This window comes from Petromyzon marinus, chromosome 1 (assembly GCF_048934315.1).
Source record: "Petromyzon marinus isolate PM22_M1 ecotype Great Lakes invasive population chromosome 1, UKy_Petmar_22M1.pri1.0, whole genome shotgun sequence".
Taxonomy (NCBI): domain Eukaryota; kingdom Metazoa; phylum Chordata; class Hyperoartia; order Petromyzontiformes; family Petromyzontidae; genus Petromyzon; species Petromyzon marinus.
In genome coordinates, this window is record NC_133667.1 from 29,884,970 (window position 1) to 29,894,957 (window position 9,988).

The window sequence follows — 9,988 nt, forward strand, 5'->3', positions numbered from 1 at the left end:
GCGTAACCCGTATACTCTTGTGTGTTAGGCTCAAAAACACGTACAGTACTCTGCCAATAACTGTATAACTTAAATCATTCGTTCTGGAGAATAGAACAAATTAAACAATGTATCTCCTTTATATAACCTGTCTCTCATCAGCTGCAACAGTGGTGGCTTTCTGGGAGTGCGTAATTCTCAGCAGCATTGATTCAATACAAGCAAAACTCCGGAGCGGTTTCGACATGAAGTGTCTCATCAGCATGCTTGAATCAATGCTTCTTCTTCTTTAGTACGGCTGATGTAGAGGCAGAGCAACTAGCACAATTTCACATTCAGGTGGTCAAGCCCAGATATCCACATCTGCAGTTAGCAGCGGAGTAGTGTATCATCGCTGCGATGTCTCATTCTTCGTATTTGCGGATCAGGAATTGCGTCGTTATACATTAATTTAACAGGTAGGATTTCTCGACCAATATCATACATAATACAGGTTTTTTTTTAGGGTTAGATCGCGTAAATATATAAATGTGTTGTTAAACCCGCCACCACCCAACACAGCCAATTAGTAAGATTTGTCACGTAAACAGAACATGCCAATTCGTTACTAGTACAGCACACAGGTGTGTTGGGGAGCAAATCCACAATATTGTAATTGTTGTGAAGTGCTGTACGAGTAAGGAATTGGCATGTTCTGTTTACGTGACAAACCTTACTAATTGTGTGTGTCTGGTAGTGGCGATTTTAACAATCCTAGTAATCCGCTCAGGGTCTGAATCAATGTTCTTGAACTCGATATCTGGCACACACAAACAAAATAAATGGGGGGGGGGGGGGGGGACTCATTCCCATCTCTTTTTATTTCCAATTCTCCCCGTGTCTTTCGTAAATTCTCCCTGACCGCTCTGGGCAAAGGGGGACTTTAGGATTCCCCTACGTAAGATGGCGGCGCCGCACGTAACCTTTGACCCTAGAGGGGGAGAAGGGGGTGGGGGATGTAGGGGGGAGGGGGATCCTGGCCGACCACGGAACGTGACGTCACGTCAGGGACGACGCTCGAACCCCGCGGGTCGCCCTGGATAATGCCGGCGAATTTGTTTTTATTTTTACCCGACACAGGCTGTCACTTTCACACAGTTCCTGCCCCTGTAACTAAAAGTTAATCCCCTTTTTTACGTGTAAAACTAAACAAAAACAAGCAAGTTACTGTGCTGTTGAAGTGTTCTCGAGGAATTGAAAGAATATTGTGGCGAAAGAATTACGTTGATTTGGAGGACAAATTGAAAAGTTAGAACTGTTTTAAATGAACCGTGTCAATCTTCCATATTCGTTACTTCCACTACTTTGGTGTCGCTATCTGTCATTGCGTGTATGTTGAAATTCTTCTGCACCGTACGTGGCCAACCGCGCTCACCGGAGGTTTAATCGGTAACACGGACATCCCTTTTAGCCAGTTACCCAGCTAGCTTCAATGACAACCACCCGCAGCCATGGATAGGAGCCCAGCCTACGATCCAGCCAGGAAACTCGAGGCAGACGTTATTTTTTTTTATTGGCATGATAAATGCACGTTCAAATACTCGCTTGCCATATCGGTTTGCAATGTAACGTAGGATATTCGCTGCTGTGTTTTTCATTGCAACGTTAACAATCTAAATTGGAAACATTTGATAACGACGCTAACGTGGTGTGCTCCCGCTGCGTTCAAAGGCTTGGAAGAAGTATGGCTAAACATTCTTGTTACCAAAATCGGACAAAAGTGCTATTTAACACGTCGGCTTTCGCGACCAATATCATCCATAATGGAGTTTATTTTGGGTTCGATCGCGTAAATATATACATGTGTCGTTAAACCCGCTACCACCCGACACAGCCAACTTGTAAGGGTTGTCACGTAAACAGAACGTGGCCAATTCGTCACTAGTACAGCACACCGGTGTGTTGGAGAGCCAAGCCACATTTACAAACTGAGTACGACGTTTCGCCAGTAATTACAACTAGCTTCATCAGGCGACAGCCAGATTAGTGGAGAAGTCCTCCTGTTTCGTTCCTTATATAAAAGTGATATTAAACAATACTTGATTATTCAAGTAAGAAATCCAGTGGTTGTGTTGCCGTTGTGATGGCCTGACTCACAATCTGAATTTGCACGTTCACATCCCTGTCTGTGATCCAGCTCAGCATATCATCTTTCTTGATGGGGTCGATAAATCGAGTACCGCTCTGTGGAAAGTCAACTGTGGTCTTCCCCAGGTTTTCCCTATGGAATTGACAGGCCCACCCTCCCCGCACTAGAATGTCGAATTCCAAACAACTGTCTCGGCTGTAAATATAACCTTAATACTCTTCTCCTTCATTACTAATTTTATTATATTTATTTTATTAAAATAAATCTAAATAAAGTTGCTGCAGCAGGCAGCGGGCATGAGCCACGCGGGGCAGCCCTGCGTGAGGTCACGTGGTCGGACCCCGAGGCCCCCAGCAACTATCACATCGCGCGCGCTACCGACTTGTTAGCCCTTGTTTTTTAATTTTGTTTTTGCACAATCTTACTCGCAACTCACTCTTACGTTCTTGCGAGTACTTTGTGATACATTCCGGTGTTAACTCTGTGCGTTGGCCTGAAAATGGTGAAGCGGCCGAACATTTTAATCACGGGTAAGTCCCGCAGACGGGCGGCCTACGACAAATGTTGATTCGGCCGCGTGGCGAGTAATCTTGGTTCTGCTACTCTTTGGTTCTATTGGGTAAAGTCACGTAGGTAAAAAAATAAAATAACAAAAATCACGACGTTTCGGCCACAACACAAGCGGCCTTCATCAGGTGAAGGGACGAGACTGTCTGGAGGACAGCGCTATGTTATTTTTTTTACCTACGTGACTTTACCCAATAGAACCAAAGAGTATGGATCCTAGCAGTCACGAAAGCTTTAAATCTAGAATCTTCGTTCTGCTTCGCGCGCTACCCATTTGCACTTCGTACAACACGCACGCACGCACTTGCTGATGTCCGTGGGAGTTATTTAACCATACTTCACCGCGCTGGTCAATGCGGGATTCCGAAGGCCTTCGCGTGCGCGGACGCCGTAAGAGTGTACTGTACTGCGCTTGCGTAGGATTGCGGTATTGGTTGATACACTGACTCATTTAACTTGTGTTTCTGCTCAGCTTGAGAGCGTTGATCAAGGCTCATCTTCGACGTCATGTAAAGCAGTCTGCGAAAATTCCACATTAGTATGGCCGGGACCGGTCTCTGGCTCTGCCTCCCGTTTCTCTCGCCACAAAGTAGTGAGTGGACTCGAGTCGCTTTATCGACCCTCTGGTCAGCTGCGCTCGATTTACAGGCAAGAGGTTTGCCAACACAAATCGTGATCGGGGATGGGCTCGGCCCATCATGCTTTCTGGGTCGATAAATGATGTACGGTACAGATAATAGAGGTCGCACTTTGTACAGTCACAGACTGCATCTTCCATAAGAATGTGGAATGTGCATCACCAAGTTAGTGTCGCCAACAGTCGAGCAATCGCCATTTGCTCGCTTGAATAGGGACACTGACTTCATCGTTTTCGATCATCGCTTTAATGATATCGATTTATTGATGTTTGGGGAAGAGCGGTGGCACAGTGGTTGGCGCACTGCGCTATGAACCCGGCGATTAGAGTTCGATTCCTGGCCACGGCTAGCATCAGTGGCGAGTGAACCTGCCCCAAGTCCCTCTCCCACTGCACCAACATGCACTGACCAGCGTGGCGAAGTATGGTCAAACAACGACCCACAACGGACAGTGCATGGGGAGACCTTCATCCCAGCAGTAGATTGATCAATGGCTGTTAAAACGTGATAGTGAGTTCTGTGGAAGGTACGTTGTTGATAAATTAATATATTTTACTTTCCTAAAGTACCTTTCTTGTAAACAACAGATATCTTGGTAGTTTTTTGTAAAGTGCAGTCTATAATAACTCATTTGTCATCTATGAGCTTGTGCAGGAAACTGCAGCTGCTGTTAGCGTGCACCTGTTTATAGTTGTGTGGATTCTACAGTCTGCACTACTTAACAATTGGAGCTGAACTCTGCCGTGTGTAACTGCCCTTCGTGCATCTATTCTGTGTGTATCCGTTGTATCTATACGATGTGAGTAGTAACTCTGCCCTGTGTGTTTGTGTATTTGTGTGTAACTGGTGATGGCCATAGGTACCCCCGGCGTGGGAAAGAGCACCCTGGCGAAAGAACTCGCCTCCATCACGGGGTTCACCTACCTGTGTGTGGGCGACCTCGCCAAGGAAGGTGAGTGGCGATGTGCTAGGTAGCTACTGAAAGGAGAATGGTGCGAGGTTGACTTTTACTGGCGATAAAAAACTAAACTCAATCATTTTATTTTGCCAGGTGAGTCCCCACTGAGCTATACGGCTCTTTTTCAGAAGCGACCTGGCCACAAATGATAGCTCAACGAAGTGGCTTATCACGTGGACGGTTTATTGCAGCCCAATACTCCTAAACACATGTGTCTAAATGTGGAGGGAAAAACCTGAGAACTTGGAGAAAAATCCACATGACCACGGGTAGAGAGAGAAAATGCTGACTCCAAATATACAGGCGTCGGAGTCGGGAGCAAACTCCTGACCTGTAAACCAGGCGAGCTAGTTAATATCTCACCATCAATAACTTGGAGCAGGTGGGTGCTGCGCCTTCTTCATAGGATTTATTCAGTGACCTTTATTCATTAAAAATCGTATGCAACTCTAAAGAATGAATGTGAAATGCTACTATAGAAACAGAAATTCCACGTAATATTGTTGGGCAGTTGGATATTTTGACGACTCAAATTCGAACGGCTGGTTAGTTTAACCCGTAAATTTTCGCAGCTGCTTGTAATCCAAGTGTGGTTTTCTGCAGTAAATAAATGTTCAAAATGCTGCCCAATCCAGAACACCATGCTTGCATCTGCCTAGCGATTCAAATTGTAATAGTTTACAAAGGCTGTATAACAAAAGGCATTGTTAGTTTGATAAGCTCTCTTGTGTTGCCGAGGTGTAACGTTTTTACGCGATCTTTTTGTTAACGCTTACAGAACAGCTGTATGATGGCTTTGATGAAGAACTCGACTGTCCCATATTGGACGAAGACCAGGTACTTATTTTTTGACCACTGCAACACATTCACAAACCGATTCACGAAATTATTAAAATAAAAACAGAAGTCGCTGCTGCTCGTGTACAAGAACGCCTTCACAATAGCGGTCCCATCAGCTGACGCTCGAATGTACCTTGCCGTTGTCAGGTGGTGGACGAGATGGAGGAAAAGATGGCCGAGGGAGGCGTGATCGCGGACTATCATGGCTGTGACTTCTTTCCGGAACGATGGTTTCAAATAATCTTTGTGCTGAGGACAGACAACACGCTGCTCTTTAACCGACTTGAACAAAGGTGTGTGTTGCTTCATTCCTTAGGTGACCTGTCCCAGCTCTCATAGACCTTTCTTTCTTTCTCTGCCTGCCTACCACCCTGTGTTAATTACACAAATCTATCAAGATGGCAGGGCTAGCTAATGTTGCTCGTTTGCGCAAGTCTTGTGCATCAAAACATTGTTCAAATGCCATGGATAAAGTCGACAAGCAGCAATGCATGAGTTAAGAAGATAGGTTATCCCCCTTCAGCAAGTGGGTTTTCTCTTGGCTCTCTGCTTTCCTTCAACGTGTAAAATATATTTCGTAATTAAAGGGGCCAAACATCCCTAAAGGACATTGATGTTATTTTAAGAATCCTGTGATGTGTGGGAATTTTAGTGAAGTGTAACAGTCTGGATTCATCTTAGTGCCCAAGCCTTTTAATTGTATCCATGTTTCCATGTTTCCTTGTCCAAGTCATTACAAAATCTGACTGTCGTAGCAGTAAAATAATCCTTTGAATTGAGTAAACTGAATACCACCACATCTTGGAGACACCGTAACATTTCGGTCGCCAGCAACTGCGTATGTGTGTGCATGCTCGCAGGGGTTACAGCGACCGCAAGGTGGAGGAGAACGTGCAATGCGAGATCTTTCAGACCATCTATGAGGAGGCCATGGAGTCGTACCGTGCCGAAATAGTTCACCAGCTGCCCAGCAACAACCCCGATGACCTGGAACGCAACCTGCTGCAGATCCAGGCCTGGCTGCAGAAGTGGCTGCTGGACAATAACTAAGGCGATTGTTGTCTGATGAGCGTTTTCCGATCTGATGAGTTACTCATTATTTACAGAAAGTGTTGAGAATCAGAACGTCAACTGATTGGGTGGCACGCAGGAGCCGCTGCAACGTTCGGAATCGACGACAATGCTTGGATCGTGCCTTTTCGCTCTGCGGCCATAAATTCACCGCCTTTCCTTTCACTCTGTCGGAATAAAGAATTCGGTCGGATGATTCATCGCCACCTATTTGAAGCCTGCACCACTTACATTGATTGGCAAGACAGCGGGTATTGCTGCCTGTGTTTAGTTTCTCTGCGCTTGGGTGCTTGCGAGTCTTTGACATTGCGGTATATGCTGTGTGTGCAGCAGGACCACACACTCAAGGTGTGCAGTATATGGTCTGGAATGCTTTGAAACGCACATTTCGAGGTAAAATTGACAAAGGCACTTGATTGATGGACATTACATTAGGCATTTGTAAATAGGTCAGTTTGAGTTTATTTTTTTATTCTTTGGGTTGTAGTGGCCTACGATTATCATCATTGACTTTGTTCTAATTTAATGATGCGGCGTCTGCCCTGTTGAGTTGTGAGACCCTGTCGATGAAGTCGTAAACAATGCTGCGTTTGAATGCAGCCATTGGTAAAAGTTGAACATACGCAAGACGTCGGTGCGATTCATATTCAAGGCACAACCAGCTTTGAACGCTGAACAAACAGAAATAAGGCATTGACTTTGATAGCACCTGGCAGGCGTGTATGAGCAGACTTGAATTGCCACCACCATTTGTTAAAATGTGCCATTTCTTAAAACTTGTTTTTATTATTCAATCGTGATCAAGTTATGCTATACATATAGCACAGGGTAAATTATAATTTGTACATGTATAGTTATATACTGCTTTGTATTTATACGTGAATTATATGTATATACAATACAATATACATGTACAGCCCATTATTAATTTACTGCTGGATGATGGTTTTTCCATTGCCATGGGGGTTTTGGCCATACTTCCCCATTCTGGTCTGTGGATTGAAGCTTGGAAGTACAGTACAACAATCTATGTTACTGCACTATCCTCTGCAACCCATAACATGAAATATGTATTTGTTATATGTACACTATATTTCAGAGATACAGAAGGTAATATGCGGATGTAAACTGTATTACACGACATAAATTATATTGAGACTTTCACATCTTGTACGATAAGGGAAATTCAGATCCTGACAGTCCCGCCAACTCATCTGGATGGCACTGGTGACAGAATCGTCAAATCTGATACAATATTACAGAAGCATCTTCCATTGCAACATCGGTCATGCATGACAATTTCGGTTTTGGGAAGAATGTGCATGGTCACTGGTTGAATACAGTACATGGAAACATGTGCATAACTGGCATATGAGTATGGATTGTAATACTGTATGTATAAATTGTGTCACATTAAAGCTTCCTGAACTGGATTTTTGATGACGGGTGCTCTATAAATGTGATGTCGCAACCATCTTCCTGCTCTGTTCTTTAGTGAAATATTCAATACTTGTACGCAATGTTTCGCCAAAATTCTTATTAACCTTCCATCACCTGATAGGATTGCTACGTCAATAAATAAATACGTTGTCTATGAAAACCTGCTTTGTAACTTAAGGTTTATGTGACCATAACTGCGATGTGAAAAGCATTTTGTGACAAGGTAACGGTTTTCTACTGGTATAGGTGTAACAAATAATCCAACTCGGCCAATGTCGTTCATGTAACCGTGTCAAGGACTTCATATTTTGAAGACGTGCAGAATGATATACATATATAAGCGTATGTACTGCATGTGTAATATAGTATGCATACTATACATGCAACATGTATAGTTCTAGTATATTGGGTCTATATCAATATATACCACCGTGTATAGACTCGGGTGCTGTCTACATTGCATAATCTACATATATGCTGCTGACATGTAAACAAAAGAATTGGATCCAGGATTGGAAGATTGTGTGTTTGCAGGCGTTCACTCGAGTGCTTTGTGTGCGAGGCTCGTGTGGCGCTATATGCCATGTAACCCTGAAAACTATACGCTGACAGAATTCCCCAGGTTTAACGCCATGTGAAAGCTCGTCGGTGGCATTGTCTTCGTTCTGGTCAATTTCCTGTCCACGCGGGATGAGCGTGGCGAGTGGATGGGGCAAGGAGCCAATGGGATGGGGAGGTGGGGAGAACTTCCGCTTCACTGAATGCGAAGAACGTGGGAGCGGCTTTTTTGTGTCGACTGAGCGACGTCGCCAACATGAATTTTAAGTCGACAAGTGCGCATGCAAAGCCACGGGGTGTGGTGTGGCTCGGTAACGTCATGCGTCGGCGGAATTGTGATTCCTGTCGCTTTAGTGGGGCGTTTTTACAATGGAAGGAGCGTAGGCTTCATAGGGGTCTGCAACAGATGGCTGGCTCTTTGGCTCAACTGTTGCCTACCTGCCCAACATGTAACGATATGGGGGCGGCTTGGTTACTCATACCACAGATATTGCTGCATGGATTCTAACACTGATGCTGCGAACAGCACATTAACAATTATATGCAACTTTTTGCACTTTAACAGCAGCACTTTATAGGGCGTAAACTGCTGTGTCCTGCATCATTTAAATGAAGTCGTTCCGGGCTTGACCACTTCTCGCATGGTGTAACTTATGCGAGTTTTTTGTGCAATTGCACAGTATCCTTGCTTTTACATGATATTGTACAATGTGGTGCCTTGACACTGAGCATCGCACATTGTCTGATTTGTAAGTGCAAAAAGGGAGATTCTGTTTAAATATTTTCAGGTAGATATTTACATCTCGGTTTACATTCTAAAGTTATGACAATTTTACACATGGAATTATATTTTCAGTTGTATTTTAGTTGTGATCTAAATTCCCATTTCTAGTTATTTGCTCATCACAAAGCTACCTGGTTAAGGGGCAGTTTATGAGCAATTGGAAGTTACTGCTGGTATCAAGACCCAAATTCCAGCTTTTAATATTACCCAACTAAAACTGTCCCTGTGAATTATACATTATTTTCCCAAACAGATCATTGATCTTAATAGTATTGATCAGTTCACGCCTTTGCAGTAAAGCCAATTAGACAATATTTGCACGTGCATGCATTTGGCAACGGCTACATTTTCAAAAATATTTTGTTCTCAAAATGTTGTTTTCCCAGTTAGTGCGGGTGGGCAACGTTTTTTGAGTCACCAAACAGATGCACACACACGTATAATTTCTTGACGGTGGTCTCGGAAATCTCGCAGGGCTCCCGACAGATGGAGAACGGTGCTGGGGTACACAGCATAGCAGCTCGCTTCATCACAGCTGAGGGATCTCTTGGCTTCTGCCACGCGCTCGTAATGAGGCCATTTGAGTCCGATTAAATGTTCGCATTGGCAAATTAATGGAGGCACCCCCGGGCCACTCTGCCTGTACCTTCCTCACCCAGACGGGTTGCTTTGTGTTGGTTTCCCTCGCCTGCTGACCGACCCATCCAAAATTTCATGGCCCTACTACTACTACATCATTGCCGATGACCTTTGGGCGGGTGCTGTGGAGGTGCCTGTGTGGCGTTGCTGGTGATAGACCACCAAACCACACAATTTTGTATGATGTGTGTAGTCTTATACATGCAGCTGTATCTCAAGTGGCTCAACAAAACGTTGGGTCAGGTTCAGCACAAGTAAAAAAGTGGCTTCCGTATATGTACTGTACTGTATACACCTGTATAATTTTAGTTTTGCAAGAGATGAGGCAGTCATATGCAGAGCGGAAGAGGAATGCCTTGAGCCCGAACGCTTCCAGGCTGGATGAC

General features: G+C 44.3%; 1 protein-coding gene across 1 annotated transcript; it reads left to right on the forward strand.

The window, feature by feature from the left end:
- Positions 1 to 2,419: 2,419 nt before the first annotated feature.
- AK6 (adenylate kinase 6) lies at positions 2,420 to 7,614 on the forward strand. Its single transcript, XM_032948396.2, has 5 exons — positions 2,420 to 2,637; positions 4,172 to 4,264; positions 5,049 to 5,107; positions 5,258 to 5,403; positions 5,971 to 7,614. The coding sequence occupies exons 1-5, from the start codon at positions 2,607 to 2,609 to the stop codon at positions 6,158 to 6,160; spliced, it is 519 nt and encodes a 172-aa protein (XP_032804287.1). The 5' UTR covers positions 2,420 to 2,606; the 3' UTR covers positions 6,161 to 7,614.
- The last annotated feature ends 2,374 nt before the right edge of the window (positions 7,615 to 9,988 follow it).